The sequence below is a fragment of the Dama dama genome, chromosome 24 (assembly GCF_033118175.1).
Source record: "Dama dama isolate Ldn47 chromosome 24, ASM3311817v1, whole genome shotgun sequence".
NCBI lineage: Eukaryota > Metazoa > Chordata > Mammalia > Artiodactyla > Cervidae > Dama > Dama dama.
The window spans coordinates 53,535,511-53,560,993 of NC_083704.1; the positions used below are offsets into that span (position 1 = coordinate 53,535,511).

The 25,483-nt window shown below is 39.7% G+C and overlaps 1 protein-coding gene across 3 annotated transcripts in view; it reads left to right on the forward strand.

The window, feature by feature from the left end:
- DCAF1 (DDB1 and CUL4 associated factor 1) overlaps window positions 1-25,483 on the forward strand; it is a 95,785-nt gene that overhangs the window by 54,844 nt on the left and 15,458 nt on the right. For 2 of the 3 annotated variants that reach the window (XM_061128485.1, XM_061128484.1), the window contains 14 exons: window positions 2,178-2,336; window positions 3,542-3,721; window positions 4,204-4,413; window positions 5,237-5,406; window positions 11,370-11,494; window positions 12,473-13,736; window positions 14,486-14,684; window positions 16,132-16,214; window positions 16,757-16,841; window positions 19,517-19,750; window positions 20,302-20,395; window positions 20,828-20,932; window positions 21,154-21,227; window positions 21,665-21,766. In XM_061128485.1, the coding sequence (XP_060984468.1) occupies window positions 2,178-2,336; window positions 3,542-3,721; window positions 4,204-4,413; window positions 5,237-5,406; window positions 11,370-11,494; window positions 12,473-13,736; window positions 14,486-14,684; window positions 16,132-16,214; window positions 16,757-16,841; window positions 19,517-19,750; window positions 20,302-20,395; window positions 20,828-20,932; window positions 21,154-21,227; window positions 21,665-21,766 (3,084 nt within the window). Of the gene's footprint in view, window positions 1-2,177; window positions 2,337-3,541; window positions 3,722-4,203; window positions 4,414-5,236; window positions 5,407-11,369; window positions 11,495-12,472; window positions 13,737-14,485; window positions 14,685-16,131; window positions 16,215-16,756; window positions 16,842-19,516; window positions 19,751-20,301; window positions 20,396-20,827; window positions 20,933-21,153; window positions 21,228-21,664; window positions 21,767-25,483 lie in introns of those variants that run through there. The other variant, XR_009690370.1, reaches the window with a different exon arrangement.

Below are 25,483 nucleotides of genomic sequence, written 5' to 3' on the forward strand. Positions count from 1 at the left end.
CAGTACTGTTCTGTGATACTTATAGGATTAGACAGATAAATTAAGTCTCTGCTGCTTATCATTTGGTTGAGAGAGCAAGGTATGTAAGCCTATGATTTCTTTTAGATATTATAGATGTTGTGACAGAAGTATTGGGGCACAAAGGAAGGAATGGTCTGTTCTCCTTGAGAAATAGTAGCTTCTAGACAAAACCTCTGAAAAAGAGATGATGTTCTCACTCTTTCAAGGTATAATTTCATTCCTGATATTCCAGAGCTACACTGTCTAATAGAACTTTCTGTGATGATAGAAATGTTCTTTGTGCTTTTCAGTACAGCGGCTACTAGCCATAAACGAGCATGTGAAATGTAGCTAGTGCCACTGAGCCCCTGAGTTTTTAACTTAATTTTAAGTAAATTAGCCACCTGTAGCCAGTGACTACTGTGTGGGCCAGCACAGTTCCAAAGTGCATTGGAATTAAATTGAAATGATGAAATTTGACTTGCAGACCCCAGAAATTTTAAGTTTGGAGGAGATCAGACATAAATTGGAGTAACGTGTGTGGAATGCAGTGTGTGTGTCTGTGTGTGTGTGTATAAAGTGTGCAAACTCATGATTTTACTTTGAACAGTGGGATGAAGCTGGAGGTCAGAGTTGTCTCCAGTGGCCCAAGGTATTGCTTTCATATGCAGCATCCTGTCTTGAAAAGGAAATAGTGGAAGAAAGGCTTTGGGCAGTTGCTATTTCTGTAGGTCTTTGTATGAGAACCTATAATGGGTGCCATTATTCACCTGTTTCTATGCAGAATCATATAAGGGATTAGAGAAAATGAAATAAGGATGAACAGGGTAAAACCAGATAAGAGATCCTTCTTATGGGGAAATAAAAAGTGTAGAAAGTTATGTGTACGGTTTTGTTCAAAGGGAAGACTCAGTTGTGCAGGAGAAGGGGTAAGTGTTGAAGTTAGTAGAAACAAAATGTGTTAAAAAATTAAGAACTAGACCTTATACTGAGGTACAGTATAAGGAGTGAAAACAGAGTCTTTGCCCACAAGAGTGAGGTGAGCCAGGTTATGGGCTGTGTTGAGCCAACTAGAATTAAGGTTCTTGGTCAAGATTGAGCCTGTTTGTTCTCTGTTTTCCCTACTGCTGATTCTGGCAGTGGAACTGCCACTTTATGGTAGTGGTTTTGAGAAAAAAGCACATGCAATGGCCTGAGTATTAGGGAGGGAACCATACATGGTTTAGCTGTTTCTTAGGGAAAGGTTTGGGTGGTAGAGGTTTGTGTATCAGACAGGAAAAGTAAACCCGGAAGGGGTTTGAATTATATATAAGGATTAGTCCGAGTCTGTGTGTTGAGAGAACTTCTGAAGAGGGTACACACCTATTGACCTTGGTGAAATTTGTACAAGTATCGGTTACAAATCTGTATTGTTTTGTCTGTACCTGCTGCCTGTCTCATGACCCAGAAGACACTTTGGTGTGAGAAACAGGAGGGGGAGCTCTAGTTCTCTGGAGGCCGCATCCATATTGGCCTGGATTCAAAGTCATTGAATAGCCGACTGCTTGCATTGCACTGCCTGCCCTTAGATTGCTCATAAGTTGAGGTCCACCCAGAGAGGCTAGTAAGAATCGGATAGCAAGGTAGCAAAACTTAAAAGACAACAGAAAGTTGTCTAATATAGACTTAATGAAATGTAGTAAAGTCTATTTAAAATGCATTCTGATTAGTACCAGAAATGTACTAGTTTTTATAATTTACTGAAGATTGTTTTTGAGGATATAATCAAGTATCAATTTAAAAGAAAGCAGAGTTTTGGGTGAATCAGTGACTGAGCCAAAGCTAAAACATAGAGCTGATTATGTTTAAAAGGATTAAAATGGAAAGGGTGACAAAAATCGGTTAGGGAAACTATGTAATAGTAAAACAATTATAGGAGTGTGTTATAATGTACAGTAGTATTCTTCATTTCTTGTTTTTCACCTTCACGAAAACCTTTGGTATTAGGAGGGAATGTTACAGAATTCTAAAGTTTTTGTTTGCTTATTTTTTTGTTTCCCTTAAGCAGTATTGGTTTTACTTCTGTTTTGAAGGGGTGGTTGTCTACTTCTAAGGAGTCTTTGTATTTAGCAACTTAATATTCTGTGAAGAGATTTGTTCTAGATTGTTCCATGGTAATATGTATCCTCTTTGTGTAGCACCTAGCATCTCTCCTGCTCCACAATAAGTTTGCCACAGAATTTGTTGCGCACGGTGGAGTACAGAAATTACTGGAAATTCCTCGTCCTTCTATGGCTGCAACTGGTGTATCAATGTGCTTGTATTACCTGTCCTACAACCAGGATGCCATGGAAAGAGTAAGTCCAGTCCATTCAGATGTGTGGGAATGGTATAGGGTGGGGACTACTCTCGTGCATTCACAGAAAAGCTTTTGGATAAGAAAATTAAATAGTTGGATTAGGTTTTAATGAAAGGAGCAAGTAACATGAATGTCTGATCTTTACTGAGCATTCTGTTTTCAGGCTCTTCTCAGGTGTCCCTCAGTAGAGTTACATTTTGCATTTTTGATTATAAGAACAACAGATGATGCTTTGTGTATGTTAACATGATAGTTTGTGGTAGAGATAGTAAAATCATTCCAGTTGTTCATAGGGCTCCAGAGGTACCCCCTCTGGTTTTTCTGTTTTTCCAGTTAAGATTTTTTATTTCATGTTTTTTTTTTTTTTTTTTTTTTTAATGTAAGTGGATTACATTAGAAAAGAAATGGATCCCTAGACACCACAGCAACCCTTGTTGTTTCTATATCTGGAGCATTCTTCTATATTTTATGCGATTGTAGCTTTTCTGGTAGAGTGAAGTTGGTAAATTCCTCTTGAGTGGTGTGTTTTTTCTTCTGTGCAAATTTATTAATGGGGTAATCTTCTGATTTTAATTTTTTTACTCTTTAAGATCTAGCGTTCTGCAAAGATACGTAATCTTTTGAGAGTAGTAACCTGATCTGTATTTGTACAGAATTAATTGTGGTTAAGATTTTAAAAAGTGCCAAACAAACCTGGGTAATGCTTCAGAATTCATTGTCTGACAGGAGTCAGCACCATTTGTGAGAACAAATCAGTGAGTGAACGGATACTGAACTTGTAGACTTCAGTATCAGAGGGCTCAGTTACTTTTATCAGCTCAGTTACTTTTTACTTTTATCAACTTTTTTATCAGCCTGGGAAAGTCCCTTACATCTCTGAGCTACTTCATTAGTTAAGTGGTGATCCTGATACCTGTGTGACAGAGCGTTGTGAGCATTAAAGGATATAAATATTTGCAAAGTTTGACACTCGGAAAGCTTAGGTGGAATTTAAACATTTCTCTAAATTTAGATTGTTTTCAGCCTTGAAATAGATTGTCATAAAATTTTATTTGCAGCTTAAGCTTTAAATCAGAATGACTTACTCCGGAATGATTATTGTATTTTGCAGATACCTATGTACACTGGTGAATTTTTTATACCTTCTGGAAGTTCCTTTCCCCCTAGTTGTAAAAAACTGTGTTTTATTTTTATCCTTTGCAGGTTTGCATGCATCCCCACAATGTTCTGTCTGATGTGGTGAACTACACACTGTGGCTAATGGAGTGTTCGCATGCCTCAGGATGCTGCCATGCTACCATGTTTTTCTCAATCTGCTTCTCCTTCCGGGCTGTGTTGGAACTCTTTGACCGCTATGATGGTCTTCGTCGTTTGGTGAACTTGGTGAGGTTCTTCAGTGGCTTCTCTTTGTGAGGAGTAGGGGTCCTGCTTGACGTCGCTGCCCTTCAGCAGCACTAAAGAGAGAAAGCGTCTGACTGGAGGGGTTTTTCTGTCATTTTTATGGATAAAGTCTTTATTCCTCCTTCATTCACAACTTTTTCTTCCTCTTAAGTGGTCAGAGGACTATGCCATTGTAGACTTGCCTTGAAGATAGTAATCTTACAGGAGGAATTGCTTGTTCTAAAAGCAGTTTTGTGCCTGTGTGTCTTTCAACATGATTGAAAGCTATGTAATTTTTCAATATAGGTTTAGTGTTTTGTTTTCATATGTCTGCTCTTAACATGGTGTATAGACAGATGTACTTTGATGTTTATCAATCTTCTTGAGCATAAAAATCTACTGAAATCTTTCTACTTTTTTCTCCTTTTACTTTTCCTCTTTGTTCTTTCTTTTTTGCCCCATTCTTTTTGCCCCTTTCTTAATAGATCAGTACTTTGGAGATTCTAAATTTGGAAGATCAGGGTGCACTTCTCAGTGATGATGAAATATTTGCTAGCCGGCAAACTGGGAAACATACCTGCATGGCCTTGCGCAAGTACTTTGAAGCTCACCTGGCCATTAAATTGGAACAAGTGAAGCAGTCTCTTCAGAGGACTGAAGGTGGCATTCTTGTTCATCCTCAACCTCCATACAAGGTGAGAGAACCTTGTCTAAAAAGAAACATTGTTAGTATTGTCTGTAGCATCTTGGGCCTGAAATGCACCTTCATATCAGTGGAGTCCAGGTGGGGTGTACATTAATGGATTATACTCCCACTGTGAGGAGGCAGAATGAAATGAATGTAGGGGTGTAGGGACTTCTTTGGCTGTACATTGGTTATGTGATTCAACTTCAATGGCCCAGGTTCAATCCCTAGTCAGGGAACTAAGATCCTAGCTGCATGCTCCAAAGGGAAAAAAAAAAAAGAAAATGGATGTATCGAGAACTTACTTTGCTCCCAGTTGTAAGTTTGCTACTTTGCTGGGATACTTAAAAGATAAACTGAGATGTGTGTGAAAGGACTTTTTTCTATGGAAAGTACTAGATAGATATTTTAGCTGCTTCTATGTGGAATTTTTTTCTTAAACCTGGCGCATCTATAATTTACTTCACTATCATTTTTGAAATTAGTATGTTTTAGAACAAAGATGAGTATCTGCATGTTTTAAAAGTCACATATTAAAAAGAAATCAATTATTTTATGTGGTGCTTCTTTTTCTTAAGGTGTGAAATACATGCACCAATAATTTGAACATTTTGTTACCTTTTTTGGCAGAATGTATTATGAGTCTAGTTACAAATAAAAGATGAAGCATCATTTATATATATTATTTCACATGTGGGCTGTGGACTCAAGAAGTATGTGTCAAGACTTATTACTTAGCTTTATTATTAAACTCGTTTGAGCGTTGAGCTGTGCTGAAGAAAACAGCAGGCAGATTGATAGAGCTCTTTAATAATATAACTCTGTCCTTTTAGGCGTGTTCATATACTCATGAACAGATTGTGGAAATGATGGAGTTTCTGATAGAATATGGCCCAGCACAGCTGTATTGGGAACCAGCGGAAGTCTTCCTCAAGCTGTCTTGTGTCCAGCTCTTGTTGCAGCTTATTTCTATTGCTTGCAATTGGAAGACCTATTATGCAAGGTGGGACCAGAGAGAGGCTTCACAGATTGGCTTTTTGCTAATGTTAATATTGGTTTTCACATGGTATATGCTTAACAAACATTTGTTGAATTGAATTAAAATTTTGGATTTGAATCTGAGAAACTAGATTAAGTGTGATAAATACCTTTAAATTTATAGAGTGCTTGGTCTTGGTGATTATAAATACTGCACCATGGGTAAGGGTCATATCTGTACTCTTAGAGAAGTTAAGCAATCTATGTGGCTACAGCTTTCAGAGGTGTGTTGAAGTCATCCTGAGACTGGAGTCTAGTGTTCTTTGTACTTAGACTTTAAATGTCTTGCTACTGCTTGGCAACCCATATATGATGTTTATTTGACCTTCACATACAGCTGTATTTTTTGCTTTTGGTAGGGTTTTTACCATAAGAACAAAGCAGGACAAAGCTCAGGGAAAAACAGCCAATGGAATCAGGCAGTTGGGTAGGTTCTACTTGAGGTTGATGCAAAAAGAAAGCTATTGTTTTGGATAAGGAGGAGTCTGGAGAGTACAAAGTAACACAGTTTATAAGCTGTGGCTCTTGACCTCCTTGCCCTACCCACCCACTGCCATAAAGACAGGAGGTTTCTTACTCTAAATCCTAGGATAGTTAAATCTAGAGGAATACTTTTGGAGTGGCCATCTTCAACCTTTTTGGTCTCAAGATTCCTTTAACTGTACTAAAAATTATTAGAACCCTTAAGAGCTTTTGTTTTTTATCTATTGATATTTAGCATATTAGAAATTAAAACTGAATATGTAAATATATTTACCAACTTATTTAAAAATAATCTGAACCTATTGCTTATTCGCATTTTTTATGAAAAGTTTCCAAAATAAAGCCAGCTGATTTTCAGCAAGTATCTGGCTTAATAGGTCTCATCTCTGCTTCTGTATTCAACCTTTTGTGACATCACACATGACATAGCCTCTGGAAAGCTCTGTATACACTCATGAGGGAAGGAGAGTGAGAAGGGAAAAATAACATCTTAGTGTTATTATGAAAATATTTTTAAAATCTCAGCACCTTTTGAAAAGGTCTTAGAGACTCCTAGGGTCCCCAAGCATACTTTCAGAATCACTGTTTTTAGAGTATTAAAGGAGGTTATTATATTTACTTGGAGAACATTGCTTTAAAGATGATGAAAACTCAAAGGATAATAAGGTTATAAATACATTTTTTGAATGGTAAGTCCGTATGTGGATTACCTAAGAAAAAAATGTCCATTAAAAGCTTACTTTAAAAACTAGAATTAAATACTTGTTTTTGCTTAGAATATACAAAAACCTTAGAAATGAAAATTATTCTTTGTTCTTGTTCAGTGGCCAAATTGTGTCCAACTCTTTGTGACCCCATGAACTGTAGCCTGCCAGGCTTCCTTGTCCTTGACTGTCTCCCTGAGTTTGTGCAAACTCAACATCCATTGAGTTGGTAATGCCATCCAACCATCTTATTCTCTGTCACCCGCTTCTTCTCTTGCCTTCAACCTTTCCCAGCATCAGGATCTTTTCCAGTGAATTGGCTCTTCACATACTGTGGCCAAAGTATGGGAGTTTCAGCTTCAGCATCAGTCCTTCCAGTGAATATTCAGGGTTTATTTCCTTTAGGATTGACTGGTTTGATTTTGCTGTCCAAGGGACTCTCAAGAGTCTTCTCCAACACCACAGTTCGAAAGCTTCAGTTCTTTAGCATTGAGACTTCTTTATGGTCCAGCTCTCATATCCATACATGACTACTGGAAAAACCATAGCTTTGACTATATGGACCTTTGTCAATAAAGTGATGTCTGCTTTATAATATGCTGTCTAGATTTGTCATAGCTATTCTTCCAAGGGACAGTTCAGTTCAGTCACTCAGTTGTTTCCGACTCTTTGCGACCCCATGAACCACGGCACGCCGGGCCTCCCTGTCCATCACCAACTCCCAGAGTTTACGCAAACTCATGTCCATCGAGTTGGTGATGCCATCCAACCATCTCATCCTCTGTCGTCCCCTTCTCCTCCCTCCCTCAATCTTTCCCAGCATCAGGGTCTTTTCAGATGAGTCATTTATTCATGTCAGGTGGCCAAAGTATTGGAGTTTCGGCTTCAACATCAGTCCTTCCAGTGAACACCCAGGACTGATCTCCTTTAGCGTGGACTGGCTAGATCTCCTTGCAGTCCAAGGGACAGTCAAGAGTCTTCTCCAACACCACAGTTCAAAGCATCAATTTTTTGGCACTCAGCTTTCTTTATAGTCCAACTCTCATATCCCTGCATGACTACTGGAAAAACCATAGCCTTGACTAGACGGACCTTTGTTGACAAAGTAATGTCTTTGCTTTTTAATATGCTGTCTAGGTTGGTCATAACTTTCCTTCCAAGGAGTGTCTTTTAATTTCATGGCTGCAGTCATCATCTGCAGTGATTTTGGAGACCCCCAAAATAAAGTCAGCCACTGTTTCCACTGTTTCCCCATCTATTTGCCATGAAGTGATGGGACCAGATGCCATGATCTTAGTTTTTTGAATGTTGAGTTTTAAGCCAGCTTTTTAGTTACTTTTCTTTAGGTTCTTTAGTTAGTTTTCACTTTCTGCCATTAAAGTGGTATCATCTGCCTATCTGAGGTTGTCGATACTTCTGGCAATCTTGTTTCTAGCTTGTGCTTCATCCAGCCCGGCATTTTGCATGATGTTCTCTGCATATAAGTTAAATAAGCAGGGTGACAATATACAGCCTTGACATACTCCTTTCCCAATTTTGAGCCAGTTCACTGTTCCATGTCTGGTCCTAACTGTTGCTTCTTGACCTGCATGCAGATTTCTCAGGAAGCAGGTATGGTGGTATAGTATTCCCATCTCTTGAAGGATTTTCCAGTTTGTTGTGATCCACACAGTCAAAGGCTTTCACATGGTCAATGAAGCAGAAGTAGATGTTTTTCTGAAATTCTTTTGCTTCTTCTATGATCCAGTGGATGTTGGCAGTTTGATCTCTGGTGGTTCTGCCTTTCTAAATCTAGCTAGTACATATGGAATTTCTCAGTTCACATACTACTGAAGCCTAGCTTGAAAGATTTTGAGCATAATCTTGCTAGTATGTGAAATGAATGCAAATGTACGGTAGTTTGAACGCTCTTTGGCATTGCCCTTCTTTGGTATTGGAATGAAAACTGACCTTTTCCAGTCCTGTGACCACTGCTGAGTTTTCTGGATTTGCTGACATATTGAGTGCAGCCCTTTAACAGTATCATCTTTTAGGATTTGAAATAGTTCAGCTGGAATTCCATCACTTCCGCTGGTGTTGTTCATGGTAATACTTCCTAAGGCAGGCCCACTTGACTTTGCGCTCCATGATGTCTGCCTCTAGGTGGGTGACCACATCATCATGGTTATCCAAGACATTAATAACTTTTTGTACAGTTCATCTGTATATTCTTGCTACCTCTTCTTAATCTCTACTACTTCTGTTAAGTCCTTGTTGTTTCTGTGCTTTATTGTGCCCATCTTTGCACGAAATGTTCCCTTGGTATCTCTGATATTCTTTAAGAGATCTCTAGTCTCTTCCATTCTATTGTTTTTCTCTATTTCTTTGCATTTTCACTTAAGAAGGCTTTCTTATCTCTCCTTGCGATTCTCTGGAACTTTGCATTCAGTTGAATATATCTTTCCCTTTCTCTTCTCTTCTTTTCTCAGCTATTTGTAAGGCATCCTCAGACAACCACTTTTCTTTCTTGCCTTTCCTTTTTTTGGGGATGGTTTTGGTCACTACCTCCTTTATAATATTGGGGACTTTCATCCATAGTTCTTCAGGCATTCTGTCTACCAGATCTAATCCCTTGAATCTATTTGTCACTTCTACTGTATAATCATAAGGGATTTGATTTAGGTCATACCTGAATGGCCCAGTGGTTTTCCCTCCTTCATTTTGAGCCCAAATTTTGCACTAAGGAGCTGGTGATCTGAGGCACAGTCAGCTCCCCGTCTTGTTTTGACTATATAGAGCTTTTCCATCTTCAGCTGCAAAGAATATAATCAGTCTGATTTCAGTATTGACCATGTGGTGATGTCCATCTATAAAGTCGTCTCTTGTGTTGTTGGAAGAGGGTGTTTGTTACGACCAGTGCAGTCTCTTGGCAAAACTGTTAGCCTTTGCCATCCTTCATTTTGTACTCCAAGGCCAAACATATCTATACTGTAGTTTATTCTCCTATTGATGGGCATTTAGTGTCTTTTTTCTTTTTTCCTGTCAAATGAGTGGTACCATGAACCTCTTTTGAAGTCCCTTCAATGCCAAACAGGTATCTCTTGACTCCCTACTTGTGCATTCCAGTCCCTTATGATGAAAGGGACATCGTTTTGTTCTAGAAGGTCTTGCTTACAATATACAAAACCTTAGAAGTGGAAATTATTCTTAGCCTCTGTTAATTTCTTTAATCTCTTTTCCATAATTCTGTAAATAGACATAATTGAGATTATAGTCTTTAATCTTTTAAATGAAATACCTCAAATTATATGAAGATACAGAGATTAATATAACAACTACTCCATACTCAGCATTGGCATGTTGCTTTCTCAGTTCCTATTTTCTGCTGCCCAGCCCAGAGTGACCACTCTTCTGAATTTGGTGTGCATTCTTTCCATTCTTTTTTTTATGCTATGCATATGTGTGGGTGTGTAATCAATGATATAGTACTCTTCTTATGTTTGGAAATTGTATAAAGTCTTATCGTGCTTGCTTTCTTCACCCTTACTTTTACTTATTTTTTTAATATAAGTTTCAGGTATTCAGTCACCCTTAAGTGTTTGAGATTTATGTGTTGATACATATTTGAATTCTTATATTTGCATATTGGGTTTCCCAGGTGGCGCAGTGGTAAAAAATCTGCCTGCCAATGCAGGAGACCCAGGAGATACGGGTTCAATCCCTGGGTTGGGAAGATTCCCTGGAGTAGGAAATAGAAACCCACTGCAGTATTCTTGCCTGGAAAATTCCATGGACAGAGGAGCCTGGTGGGCTCCATGGGGTTGCAAAGAGTCAGACATGACTGAGTGACTAAGCACATTTCTATACTATGGTTTATTCTCCTATTGATGGGCATTTAGTGTCTTTTTCTCTTTTTTTTTCCTGTCAAATGGGTGTACCATGAACTTCTTTTTAAGGTCTCTCTTGAGGATGTGATGTGTACAATTTGAGTTGTAATGTGCCTGCATCTCATCTTTAGTGGATGTTGCCAGATTGTTTGGAAAATGCTCATTTTGTTGACTTCTCCCACAGCAGTCTATGGGAGTTTTCATTTTCTCTCCCTTCTTGCCAGTGCTTGGTATTGTCGGCTTTAAAATTTTATATCTTGGTTTTGTTGTCTTTTGAGCCTTTTCATTTGTCCTTAGGAGTTTTTTTGAAATAATTGTTAGTAACTGCAAAGTAGTCCATCGTATGAGTGTACCATAATTTAACACAGGTATTCCTGTTTTCTGAGTAAGTTTTCTTAATTCTTTTGCTGTTTTACATGATGTGATAATGGACATCTTAATCCATAAACACTTGTTTGTACTTCTGATTATTTCCTTAGGACAAATTCCTAAAGGTCAAATTCCTGGGCCAAAGGTTACAAACATTTTAAGAACCTTGTTTCATATTTCCAAATTGTTTTCTAAGAGGAGAATCCTATTTTCTTCTCCTACCAAAAGTTTGAGAGCATTTGTCTCTGCTCATCGTCACCAGCATTGGAGATTATCCTTTGTTTTTTAATCTTAGCAGTTTGATAGATGAAAATTCCATACCCATGTTTTTTGAAATTAATTTTGTGGTGACTTACAGATCCTCTCTTGATGCCTAGCCATGGTATTCATTCAGGTAGTAAGTAGTTCTGACCCACTCTCTGTGTCTGTCAGTCTCTCTTTTAACAGAGATTGTTTCTTGTGGCTGTATCCGAGTTTCCCTTTGACTAATTCTTCTTTCTGTCCAGGAATGACACTGTGCGCTTTGCTTTGGATGTTCTGGCTATTCTCACTGTTGTGCCAAAAATTCAGCTCCAGTTGGCAGAATCAGTGGATGTACTGGATGAGGCTGGCTCCACCGTCTCCACTGTAGGTAGGTTGTACCTTGCCATTTTTGTCATTGCGTGATTTTGTTTTCCTCTGCCGTTCTGGTTGTGGTTACTTAACTGACCTAATTTTGCAGTGTTAGAACAGAAGGTAGCAAAGGAGGGTACCCTTTAAGTTCATTTAAGTCATGCCATCAGTTTCAAATAAGGGAGTCATGTTAGTGAACTCAGGTTTTCTGGGTGGTACAGGCATTTTTGCTATAATAGTACAAGTGCATTCCTGAAAACCTTGAACTCTGCAGAGTGTTATGCTGAAAATAGAATTTATAAGAAAAATGGGTTGGGGCAGATAGCAAAAAACTTAAGCAACTCAAAATGAATAATCGGCAAGCAGCACAAATGAATAAGTTATTGTACACAAAAACAAAAGGAAAAAACCCTTTATTAAGATCAGGACTGATGAGGGCTGCTGCTAAGGTGAGCGTGCAAGTCATGTGAGTGGCTGTGGGCCCTAGAATACACTAGGGGAGAAATGCACCTGGGGAGAAAGTTTCTTCATATGTAGAAGAAAGGGTTTCTGCCGCCACTATAGCAGCCAGGCTGAGGGCTTTTTCTTTCCTGCAGTAAGTTTTTATTTATTCCCACTGTTTTTTCCACTTATCTAGGAAAGCTTGTACATGAACCTTGGTGACTTCCACATAATACTGACATCATTCCCATATTTAAAAACTGCATATGAGGTATTCTGTCATAAAGATACATTGTAGTAGAACTGACTGCATTGTATACAGACTATTCCTTACCCTTAAGTCCATGGGGTCACAGGAGTCCGACTCGACTGAGTGACTGAACTGAAGAGAAAACTGCTACACTTTTTTAAAAAAATTATTTTAATTGGAGGCTAATTACTTTACAGTATTGTAGTGGTTTTTGGACACAGTGAATAGAACTGTAAATTTTGACTCTGAAATAACCATTGAAGTTGGCCATTAGTGTTAAATATAAAAAAATTTTTCCCCCTATAGGTATCAGCATTATTTTGGGAGTGGCTGAGGGTGAGTTCTTTATTCACGATGCTGAAATTCAGAAGTCAGCACTTCAGATTATCATCAATTGTGTGTGTGGCCCGGATAATAGAATTTCTAGTATTGGCAAGTTTATCTCTGGAACGCCTCGGAGGAAGCTGCCTCAGACTCCCAAAAGCAGTGAGCACACTCTGGCCAAGATGTGGAATGTGGTGCAGTCCAACAACGGTATCAAGGTGCTTCTGTCCTTACTGTCCGTCAAGATGCCCATCACAGATGCAGACCAGATCCGGGCCCTAGCCTGCAAGGCCCTGGTGGGCCTGTCTCGCAGTAGCACCGTGCGGCAGATCATCAGCAAATTGCCCCTTTTCAGCAGCTGCCAGATCCAGCAGCTGATGAAAGAGCCTGTGCTACAGGACAAGCGCAGTGACCACGTCAAGTTCTGCAAGTACGCCGCTGAGCTCATCGAACGGGTGTCAGGAAAGCCGCTTCTCATCGGCACCGATGTGTCCCTGGCACGTCTGCAGAAAGCCGACGTTGTTGCCCAGTCACGGATCTCCTTTCCTGAGAAAGAGCTGCTTCTACTGATCCGAAACCATCTCATTTCTAAAGGGCTTGGGGAGACAGCCACTGTGCTGACTAAAGAGGCCGACCTGCCCATGACTGCCGCCTCGCATTCCTCTGCCTTCACCCCGGTCACTGCTGCTGCTTCTCCTGTTTCTCTTCCCCGCACGCCTCGCATCGCCAATGGCATTGCAACTCGACTGGGTGGCCATGCTGCCGTGGGTACCTCTGCCCCTTCTGCCCCCGCTGCTCATTCTCAGCCGCGGGTCCCCCAGGGTTCACTCGCTCTGCCTGGTCCATCTCATGCAGGCAACTCCCCTGTCATTGGTAGGATCAGTTTTATCAGAGAGAGGCCATCACCCTGCAATGGCAGGAAAATCAGAGTGTTGCGGCAGAAGTCGGACCATGGCGCCTACAGCCAGAGCCCAGCCATAAAAAAGCAGCTGGACAGACACCTTCCCTCCCCGCCTACGCTGGACAGTATCATCACAGAATATCTTAGAGAGCAGCATGCTCGCTGCAAGAACCCAGTTGCAACCTGCCCACCCTTCTCTCTCTTTACTCCTCATCAGTGTCCTGAGCCAAAACAGAGGCGACAAGCGCCAATAAACTTTACCTCAAGGCTAAACCGCAGGGCATCATTCCCAAAGTATGGAGGGGTAGATGGCGGGTGCTTTGACAGGCACCTTATCTTTAGCAGGTAAGGAGAGGTTACCTCACTCCCTGGGAATTGGATTGATTTTTCTGTTTAAGTCAGAATATGTGGGCAATATCAGCATAAAGTAATAACTCCAGAAGACCATTTGTTGGCCTGAAATACCAGGAATTATCGTTTTGTGTGAATACCTGAGCAGTGTGACTATACCCCCTTTTGTCGAGGGGAACCCAGGGGCTCCTTGTATAATTACTGGCAATGTAAGACGCTCTGTTCTTGTTCTCTTAGCACGTTTTCTAGAACCCATGCCACACTCTGTTCCTGCTGGGGCTCTCAGGTTTGTACTGGTGCTGGTCCAAGTTGTTACCTCTTCTGATTCCTTAAAAATTTTGCATTGAGACTTCCCCGGTGGTCTAGTAGGTAAGACTCCACACTCCCAATGCAGGGGGCCTGGGTTCAATCCCTGGTCAGGGAACTAGATCCCACATGCTGCAACTAAGAGGTCACATGCCACAACTAAGATCCAGCACAGCCAAATACATATTTTTCTAAAAAATCTTACATACAAGTCATGGGATCTCAGGTTTTTCACATGGGAATTTTTGTTATTGTTAACATTTTTAAGTGAAGGTCCAGTTCTCTCTTTTAAAATGAAGATGAACCACTGATGGTCACTTATAATTTAGAAGAACCCACTTGAAACAGAAAGGCTGTTTTTCTTTCTGTCCTTCTAACAGTTTTGTTTTTCCGAGTCTTTGCATGTTCTTTGTCTCTGATTCTCTCTTTTGGTTCAGGTTCCGTCCTATTTCAGTGTTTCGGGAAGCCAACGAGGATGAGAGTGGCCTGACCTGCTGTGCGTTCTCCGCACGAGAGCGCTTCCTGATGCTGGGCACCTGCACCGGGCAGCTGAAGCTCTACAACGTGTTCAGCGGGCAGGAGGAGGCCAGCTATAACTGTCACAACTCGGCCATCACACACCTGGAGCCCTCCAGGGTAAAGCTCCCTTCCTAGGTTGTGCTCAGTCATGCTTCTAGGATAGGTTGGCGGACTGCAGGTGTGTGGGCTGACTGGTTTCCTGTATTCGTGTGTAAAGTTTTTTGGGAACACAGCCTTACTCATATGTTCATGTATTGTCCTGGCTGCTCTGTGCTACCACAGCAGAGTTGAGTATTGTGGTTGCATGCAACACAGACCCTGTGGCCTGCAAAACCTAAAGTATGTACTATATGGCCCTTATGTTTTCCAGTCCTTGTTCTAAGACCTAAAGATAGATGGATAGATTTTTAATTTGCTTTATTTTGATACTGAAATTACCTATCAACTATGACCACAAAAGTTTTTGTGTTGGAAGAAAATCTGTAAGTACTGTAAATTTTTAGGAAAACAAGCATTATATGATCCCAATGGTAGGTCATAGTCTAGTAGTAGTATTTATTTTAATTCTTTATATTGGAATATAGCTGATAAGCAATGTTGTGATAGTTTCAGGTGGACAGCAGAGGGACTCAGCCATACATATACATGCTTCCATTATCCCCTAAACTCCCCTCCCATCCAGGCTGCTACATAACATGGAGCAGAGTTCCCTGTGCTATACAGTATGACCTTGTTGGTTATCCACTGTAAATATAACTGTTATTAGTACCACTCTATGGATGAAATCAATGCTTTTGCTGTTTCTACAAATCAAGACTGTTAAGATGACAAGGATAATTTTCCTCATTTTAAAGTGAAGGAGGTTGCTATATTTAAAATGCATAACCAACAAGGACCTACTGTATAGCACATGAAACTCTGCTCAATGTTATGTGGTAGCCTGGATGGATGGGAAGTTTGGGGGAAAGGGGATACATGTATGTGTATGGCTGAATCCCTTCGCTCTTCACCTGAAACTATAACAGCATTGGTAACTGGCTATACCCCAATACAAAACAAAAAGTTTGAAAAAATTATAATGGGGGAATCATAAGGAATATAGATTAAGTAAATTTGGTGATGAGCTGGGAAGAAAAATAAAGCAAATTGATCTTTTATTGGGCTTTCTCTTTGAAAAATCTTTTAAGACTCCTTAGCTACAGAGTCTAACAGCTGTTTTCAGTTGACTGGTATTTCAGATGAGGGAGATGTAGAAATAAGGCCAAATATTAAGAAAGGAAAAACCATGTTTGACATCTCATCATCCCCCACCCACCACACCCTTGAAACTATTGTATTTCATGTTACTAGTTCAGGAGGATTAAATATTCTCAAATTTAGTTATTTTTTGTGACATAGGAGGTGCATATTAAATCTTAGCAGCTTCTGACCATTTCTTGATTCCTAAAAGTTTTTTTGTTTTCTTTATAATCCAGCAATATATGTTATATTTTAGAATGCTAATGAAAGATGGCATTTATGTAAACACATGATTACCCACCTTGGGCTTCCCATCTTCTTTTAGGATGGATCCTTGCTGCTGACATCGGCTACCTGGAGCCAGCCTCTGTCTGCACTTTGGGGAATGAAATCAGTATTTGATATGAAGTATGTATCTACTTTTATGATTCAGTGTCTCTGTTTTACAGTTTATCCCCTTCGTCTGATTCTTTGACTCAGAGCCTTTTGGGGAAGAGAGGAATGCTGTATGTTTTATTGCTGACTTCTCTCTTCCTCATCTGTGGTGCATGTTTAATAAGATTTTTCTTTTTCTTGGTTCCTGGGTATTCTTACCAAGTATATACATTCCCATCAGACAACAGACCCTTCACTGATCCAGAATGGCACATCTTTGTATTTTATCATAGTGGCGCTCTTTGCTGGGGCATATTTCAGAGGCGTGTGTACCCTGTTAGCCATTGTTTTAACCAAGTAGTTCCCATTCATTCATTTTGAATCTGCTTGGACAAATTGATGGAGGGAATTTTCTTTTTAATCTTATGTGTACAATTTTTTCCTCTTTGGGAGCTGAGAATCTTCAGGTGCATATAGTCAGGCAAGAGACTGAGAATCACTTTCTTTTCAGTCAGTTAAATAATTATGTTCTGAAGATCATCAGTTACATCAGTACTTCTGTTGTTTGTTTGTAGGCATTCCTTTACAGAAGATCATTATGTTGAGTTCAGTAAGCATTCTCAGGACCGGGTCATAGGCACGAAGGGAGACATTGCCCATGTAAGTATTAAAGAATCCACATTTTTCAGGGTGATTTGTCTCTTTATACTGAAATTTATTGGACTGAGTCTGATTACTTAAGTCCTGTGGGCAACCAGAAATTACTCAGTGATAATTCTTTCCAGATAGAATCTAGCATTGTAATGAAGTAGTTTCAAGCTATATGGGAAAAATGTAAAAAGACCGAACAATCTTACAATGTGAGAACTGTTTCATTAACACATAAGATACTTTAAAACACTATGAAGTAAAGTTCCTGTCTTGGTGGATCCATATAGGGGAGACAGTAAACAAAAAGAAGCAAATACATGGTATGTTAGGTGGTGAGTGCTACCAAGGTAAAGAGAGAAGGGTAAGAGATAGGAAGTGCTTGGTGGTGGTGTGGGGAACTTCTTTTTCATCTAGGAAATAAGTGTCAGTGATTGGATAATGTTTAAGCAATGTCTTGAAGGAAGTGTGGCGTCATGCCAGATACATTGGGGAAAGTGATCTGAGATGCAGAATGGCAAGGGAAAAGCCATACCTGGGAGGTGGGAAGGAGAAGGGGGGTGAGAACTGAAGTCAGTGGGGGGCATACCCTGTAGCCTCTTGTAGCTGTGTGTTGTTTAAGACCTTTGGCTTTTCCTGTGGATGAGATGGACACTGGAGGGTGACTAAGAAGGCATATGATTGGATGTAAAGTTCCTAAAGTGTGAGTCTGGTTTCTGTGAGAGAAGCAAGAGGAGGCTTTCCAGTTAGGAGAGGGTATTGTGCCAGCTTATGTGAGAGCTGCAGTGGAGCTGGGCTTGGGTGGGCATGGGAGGCAATGAGAAGTGACACAGCTGGGCCCTGGGCTTTTGATACATGGAGTTTGTGATTCTGTTAGACATTAAAATAGAGAATATACTAATTGGGGGTTCAGGAGAAAAGTCTGGGATGGGAGATAGAAATGTGGGCATTGTCTGTGTATTGATAGCATGAACCATGATCTTGGATGAGATCATTCAGGAGGCTGGAGAAGAGAAGTGTGAGGACAGTCCTGGCTTGGGCCGGTATTTAGAAATTGCAGCATGAGCAGGAACTTGGGAAGGAGGACAAAAAAGGGTGGACAGTTAGGTAGCAGGAGACCTTAGGAAAAAGACATGCCATTGAAGGCAAGGGAAAACTCTTGAGGACGGATTGATGATTTGGGTCAGAAACTGCTGATAGGTTGCAAAGCATGAGAATTGAGGGAATTTCCTATTGGTCCAGTGGTTAAGACTCAAGGCTTTCACTGCCCAGGGCCTGGGTTCAGTCCCTGGTTGGGGAACTAAGATCCCATAAACAATGTGGTATGACAAAAAAAGAAAGAATTGAGACATGATCTTTGAGTAACTATGTGGAGGTCATTATTAACCATGTCAGGAGCTAGTTCTGTGCGCTGTGGTGAAAATCTGATTAGAGTGGGTTCACGGGAGAGCAGGAGGAGAGAGGTGGAGACAATATAGATAAGTCTATTGACATGGTTTGCTGAAAAACAGGGATGTGTGAGGGTAGTAGCTTGAGGTGGGGGCGGTATGGAGTGGTGAAGGGAAGGTTTCTCCCAAGCTAAATTTCAGAGTTTTAAAATACATAAATAAGTTGAAGCAGTAGTACTGGTAACTGCCACCTAGATTAATCAGTTTAGTATTTTGCCATATTTTCTGTGTAAATGTGTGTGTTTTTCTGAATCATTGAAAGTAAGTTACAAACACTGTGACGTTTTATCTCGTATCTTATAACGTGTATATCCTAGCATTAATGACATTTTATTACATAATCACACTCATTATGAAATATAAGAAAATTTACAGTAATTCCCAAATGCCATCTAATTTTCATCCCATACTCAGTTTTCCCGATTGTTCCTGATGTGTTTGGTTTCAAATGTTTTTGTTTTTGTTTTTTGAACCAGGATCCAGCCAAGATTCACATATTGCATTTGGTTGTTATGTCTCACTAATGTTTTAGAGCCAAGAACCATTTCTCCAGTTTTCATGACATTGACTTTTGAAGAGACCAGGCTAGTTGTCTTGTCCCATGACCTGAATTTGTTTGTTTCCTTGTGGTGTCTCCTTATTTGTTGCTCTGTTAAAAGAGGTTTTTTTTTTTTTAAAGATTGGAAATATTACAGCATGTCTGTAAGCTAATGGGAAAGAGCTGGTCTCTGTATGGGTTGCACATTGTCAACTTTGGAACTTTTAGTGTTGTAGGGCCCTAAAAGAGTATATTGAGAGATTTTAAGGAGAAAAGGGTATTTCATTGATCTCCTTCTCCAAAAAGTAACCTGTATAAGAAAATTATTCAAAAGTATTCTTTGAGTAATGTTGGTTAGTCCACATGAAGAGTTTCTCAGTTTCAATATTAGAAACGTTTTCTTTTTCTTGAAAGGGGCATGGAGAAGAAGAGGGTTTTCTTACCCCTGTTGCCGTTTTACTTCTCATTCTCTTACCTGTGGGAAATACTTCTTAAAAAACCTGAAATGGGACTCAAAGCACATAAACTTTGCTTGGATGGGTGTGGTCTTCCTATTTTTTAGTTATTTTCAATATTAGGGCTTTTATGATTTTATTGGGCTTTTGCAAAGTGTGGGGGAGCTATTTTACACAGCATCTGTTTGAATTTGTCAGTGGACGGATTGGTCTGATTTTTCTCTTCCCACCCCTTCTTCTCTAAAGATTTATGATATTCAGACTGGCAACAAGCTGTTGACTCTGTTTAACCCAGATCTTGCCAACAACTACAAGAGGAACTGTGCCACCTTTAATCCTACAGATGATCTTGTGTTAAATGATGGCGTCCTCTGGGATGTCCGCTCTGCACAGGCCATCCACAAGTTTGACAAGTTCAACATGAACATCAGTGGTGTCTTCCATCCGAATGGGCTGGAGGTCATCATTAATACTGAGATTGTATCCTTTGCACCCCTGCCTTCCTTGCCATTTGTTATCTAGCTTGTAATGCAGAAATAATTTTATCTTCCTACCAATACCTTGTTGAAGTGCCCATACAGGTAAATAACCTGTTTTTTCCTCTTGAAGTATTATTGAATCTCCAGTGGATTCTTACTGATACTGGTAATTGACAACTTTTAACTGGCTTTTTTTTTCTTTTTGTATTGGGAAGAGTGACCAGATTACTGCCTCCCTCTTCCCCTGGTGTCAGGCTGAGTTTTATCTCTCTCTGAAAGGATGCCAGTCAGAAGAGTCAAGTGAAGCGCTGTTACTGGGAGAAAGGGAGCTCCTGAGGCTATCACAGGAGATGTTCAGGCCGTTCTTCAGAAGTAGACGTTCTCTGTGCTTTTGTTTTACCTTGATCTCATTGATTTTTTTTTTAATCTCATTGATTTTTAAAGTGTTAATACCTAGATGGAGGGAGAAAAGAACATGATATTTCAGAATTTCCCTCATGAAACTAGATAAGTTTTGGGAAAAACAGTTTTCCTTGACCACTGCTCTCCTAGTGGGACCTTCGAACCTTCCATCTTTTACACACAGTTCCTGCGCTCGATCAGTGTCGCGTGGTGTTCAACCACACGGGGACCGTGATGTATGGAGGTAATAAGCTTTAGTAGTACAGATGGTGACAAAGTTTGTTGATGAGAATAGTGTTGATTTATCGTGAAAGGCCACTGGCTTTGATGATAAAATCTTGTATACATTCCAATTTTAGTATATGTGCTGCCGAAGCGAGCACAAAATCTTGTATACAAAGAAATTTTATGACTTAATTACCCAAGTGTATCATTATGAACTTAGAAAAATCTTCTCTGTCTTGCAATTTTTGTGCACCTTCAGCTATAACAGTTCTTGGAAACTAGATGAGAGGTTGAGGATGTTTGGATATGCAAGGAAAATGCTTTGAGAGAAATTTATGACAGGGATGCTCTGAAATCTTGGTTGTCCATTGATATTTTTCATTTGTGAATAGGGGATGTTTCTGATTCTAATAGTGTTTCGCTCCCCTGTCCCACTTCCCCTCCCACCTAGCTATGTTGCAGGCAGATGATGAAGATGACCTATTGGAAGAGAGGATGAAAAGCCCTTTTGGATCATCCTTCCGAACATTTAATGCAACTGACTACAAACCTATAGGTAAGTGTGAAGTGTCAGACATTGATGATTTTGCCTTGTATTGGTGTTCCTTATTTAAGATCCTCCATTTTCTGAGAGAATTATAATTTTTCTGCTTTGGAAAAGCAGATGAGTTATGGAAATACTTATAAATAGTCACCTTGAATACCTTGAACAGAAAGACTGGTTTTAAGAGCACAGCAGTCGTCCAGTCCTAAGTGTTGTCACATTCTGTTTTTCAGCGACAATTGATGTGAAACGGAACATTTTTGACCTGTGTACAGACACCAAAGACTGCTATCTTGCTGTCATTGAGGTAAAGGGAGCTAGAAGAAATCTCAGTGTTTTATTCTGATATTTAAGATCATCTTCAACTTATACTCCAAGCATTTTGTCTGATATAAAATGTGTTTTACAACTGATGCATTCATGGTGATAGACTGTGATAATATATTCGTTCGACAGGGAGATACACAGTCTAAGAGAAGTAGTAGGAAAATTCTGATACAGAGCAGTGTGGACTGTCCCATCTCCTCTTATCTTGGACTCACTGTCAGACCTTTCTCAGAGGAGTTGCTCTCTTGCTTGAGCATCCTTGGAACAGAGTTGTTCCAGGGATGGTGGCCTCTCCTTTGCTGCCCAGGCCTTCTCTTCATGTTTTTCTTTCCCTCTCTGAGGGTCTGTCATAACTGAGATGTGGATGTGGGCTTCTGAAAACTAACTTCTCCTTGTGGACTGGTGTCCCCATTCCAGAACCAAGGCAGCATGGATGCGCTGAACATGGACACCGTGTGCAGGCTGTATGAGGTGGGCAGGCAGCGTCTGGCAGAGGATGAGGACGAAGAGGAGGACCAGGTCAGTTGTCTTGGAAATTTCTTTCTGCTGAATATTGCTTATAGATACTGTGCACTTCTGCTTTTAGCCATAGGGTTTTTTTCTTTATTTATTTTTAGAGATTTTTGCTATAGGGGTGTTTGCAACCTCTTGGCATATTCTCAAGGCCTGTCATGTGTCCTTGATCATTGAAACTCTTCAGAAGAACGCAGATTTTTATTATAAGACTTTAACCAGTACCTGATGATCCTGTGAGTTGCCTTTATAGATTAATTTGCAGGTCAGCAATCTCTGATTTTGTTTTAGAGGTTTCCTTGAACTCACCATCAGAACCAGTGCCTTGTCTGGCTTCAGTATTGACAGGCGCCCATTTTCTTATTGTCAGTACACAACAGAAACGTCACTCTGCTGAGCTGTATCGCACAAATGGCTTAATCTCCGTAAAGTTCTGGTTTGCATTTTCTCAGTTCTATGCCATAACCTGTTTTCAAAGTTTAGAAGGAGCTTGCAGATAGAGGGAAAATAGTGATGTTTTTGAGTTAAACATGTATAAAATGTGAGTAGATGGTATCATGTCACACAGAATCTTAACTTTTCCTTTTTCATAGGGGATTTTAATTTATCCTCGTGTTATGCTAGGTGCTTATCTGTGTGGTATGTCAGTTGATGCCATTTATGAAGAGTTTCTCAAACTACTGAGTTTCAGCAGCTCTTTCCTGTCTACTAGGCTCACACTACATTCTTTTTCTTGGCCTGATTCTTTAGACAAATCTGAGAAATATTTATTGCTGAGTGATATAAAGTTGAAAATGAATGACTGGAGTTTTACTTTCTTGTTGTAGATAATAAAATAGATAAAATGTCTTTTTTCCAGATCTTGGATTCATTTCCGTTTTTTCTTCCACTGTGGTGGTGTTTGGTCTTGGTGCTCTATATCCTCTTTAAAGGCCACACACTTCTTCCTATTTGCTCTGCTGTTGCTCTCATCCTCATCCCTCCCTGGTTCTTTGGTAAATCACGCTCAATGAGCTTAGGGCTCAGAGAATAGCTTTCTGTTGGCATCCTTCCCCAGCATCTTGTACTTTAGATTTAAAATAATTTTTGAGTAAAATTTTTGAAAGTGTAATTTTAAGAGTATTTTTTTGATGCGAGTCTGATACTACGGGCTGATGACTCATGTTTTTTTCTGACAGGACTTAGCACTGACTAAGCAAGGGCAATTTGTTGTGCCAATTTGAGATTCAGGTGTGTGTTCCACTATTGGGCTTTATAGGTTATGAACCTCCTGAGTAAACCTTGTCACCTGGGTCAACAAGCTAAAACGGATTCACCTTATAGTCTTCTGTGTGTGCTCTCTTGATCTGCACTGTCTCCAGTAGAATGTTCCAACTTGGCTAAGTATAGATTTTATTAGCGCTTAGAGATAATTCATAATCTCAAGAAACGGGTTTCTGAGCAGAGTGAGGAGAAGGAGACTTGTATGTATTGGGGTTAGTGGTCACTGTGGGATCAGGGCAGAGCCTTCTGCAGGCCTTGCTTCTTGGCCCGGAGGCACCAGTGCCTCCCTCTGTGGGAGGCCCTGTTAGGGGCAGTTTGCTAGCTTTGTCTTCCCCTGTCCTCATGCACAGATGAAGAGAGTTAGGATTCTTCTTGGATACCATGGAAATATTACTTTATTAAGCACGTTACTGAAAATGACATCCTTAGTACAAAAGTTTTGTTTTTTCTTGGATAGACTTTAGGTTTTAGAGCAGTTTTGGGTTCACAGCAAAACTGAGCAGAAGGTACAGAGTTTTCCCATAAATACCTTGTTGCTGTGTGCACAGCCTCCTCCATTCACAACATCCCACATCACAGTGGTACATTTGTCACAACTGGTGAACCTACTTCAGCACATCAGTATCACCCAGAGTCCATAGATTACATTAAGGTGCAATCTTGGTGAGGACATTTTGTGGTTAGGACAAAGGTATAGTGATGCTATCCCCATTGTAGTATTGTACAGAGTAGTTTCACCGCTCCAAAAATCCTGTGCTGCACTGATTCATTCCTCCCTCCCCCAGCCCCTGACAACCACTGATCTTTTTACTGTCTCCATAGCTTTGCCCTTTCCCGAGTGTCTTATAGTTGAATCATGCAGTATGTTGCCTTTTCAGCTTGGCTTCTTTCAGTGAGTAATAAGCACTTAAGTTTGTTTGGTGTCTTCTCCTGACTTAGTAACTCATTTCATTTTAATGCTGAATGGTATTCCATTGTTTGGATGTATCACAGTTTATCTGGCATAATTTGAATAAAGTTTTGGCACTTCAGAATAGAGCTCTTGTATAACTATACCTCAACAACAAAAAATCAACTCATTGTGCACCATGCACAGGTTTTATGTAGACATCAGTTTTCAGCTCCTTTGTGTAAACACCAAGGAGTGCTGTTTCTGGATTGTATGATAAACGTATGTTTAGTTTTGTAAAAAACTTCCAAAGCGGCTGTACCGTTTTACGTTTCTGCCGTCAGTGAGGGAGAGTTCCTGTTGCTCCATGTGCTCACCTGCATTAGGGACGGTTAGTGTTTTCCATTTTGGCCTTTTTAATAGGTGTGTAGCGGTCTCACTATGTACTTACTTAAAATATTAATAGACTTTTATTTCTTTAGTTGAATAATCAAAAAGTATGGTTTAAGTTCTTTTTGAGTGGAAAGGAATTTAGGTCTTGGAGGTTTTTCTTGTTTTTAATTGAAGTATAGTTGATTTATAGAGTTGTGTTAGTTTCAGGTGGACAGTAAAGTGATATTCAGTGATATATGTATTATACATTTGTATTATATTTACATATTTAGTGGTATATGTATTTACATTATTTATATAATTTATATAATTATATATTATAGTATGTTATATATACTGTATAAAAGTCTTTTCATTAGAGGTTATTACAGTATACTGAATGTAGTTCCCTGTGCTTATACAGTAGGCCCTTGTTATTTATCTGTCTTTATATAGGAGTGTGTATCTGTTAATCCCAAACTCCTAATTCACGCCCCATCCTTTCCCCTTTGGTAATCATAAATTTGTTTTCTGTGTCTGTGAGTCTGTTTTGTAAATAAGTTCGTTTGTATCTTTTTTTAAGATTCCACATATAAGTGACACCATAGTTCATATGATGTCTTTCTCTGACTGACTTCACTTAGATGGAACTAGAGATTATCCTACTGTATTGCTGCAGATTGCGTGTGTCACTCTTCTTTGTGGCTGAGTAATGCTCCATCAGGTACACGTGCCCTGTCTTTGTTCTTTCATCTTTTGATGGCCACATTCAGGCTGCTTCTATGTCTTGGCTATAGTGCTGCTATGAGTGAACATTGGGGCACATGTATATTTTTTTAAATTAGAATTTTCATCTTTTCCAGATATATGCCAGGAGTGGGATAGCTGGATCATATGGTAACTCAATTTTTAGTTTTTAAAGGAACTTTCACGCTGTTTTCCATAGTGACTGCACTAGCTTACATCCCTACCAGCAGTGTAAGAGGGTTCCCTTTTCTCCACACCCTCTTTATTTAGCATTTATTATTTGTAGACTTTTTGATGATGGCCATTCTTATCAGTGTGAGGTGATATCTCATTGTAGTTTTGGTTTGCATTTCTCTAATAATTAGTGATATTGAGCATCTTTTTATGTGCCTATTGGCCATCTGTATGTCTTTGAAGAAATGTCTATTAAGGTGTTCGGCTAACTTTTTGAT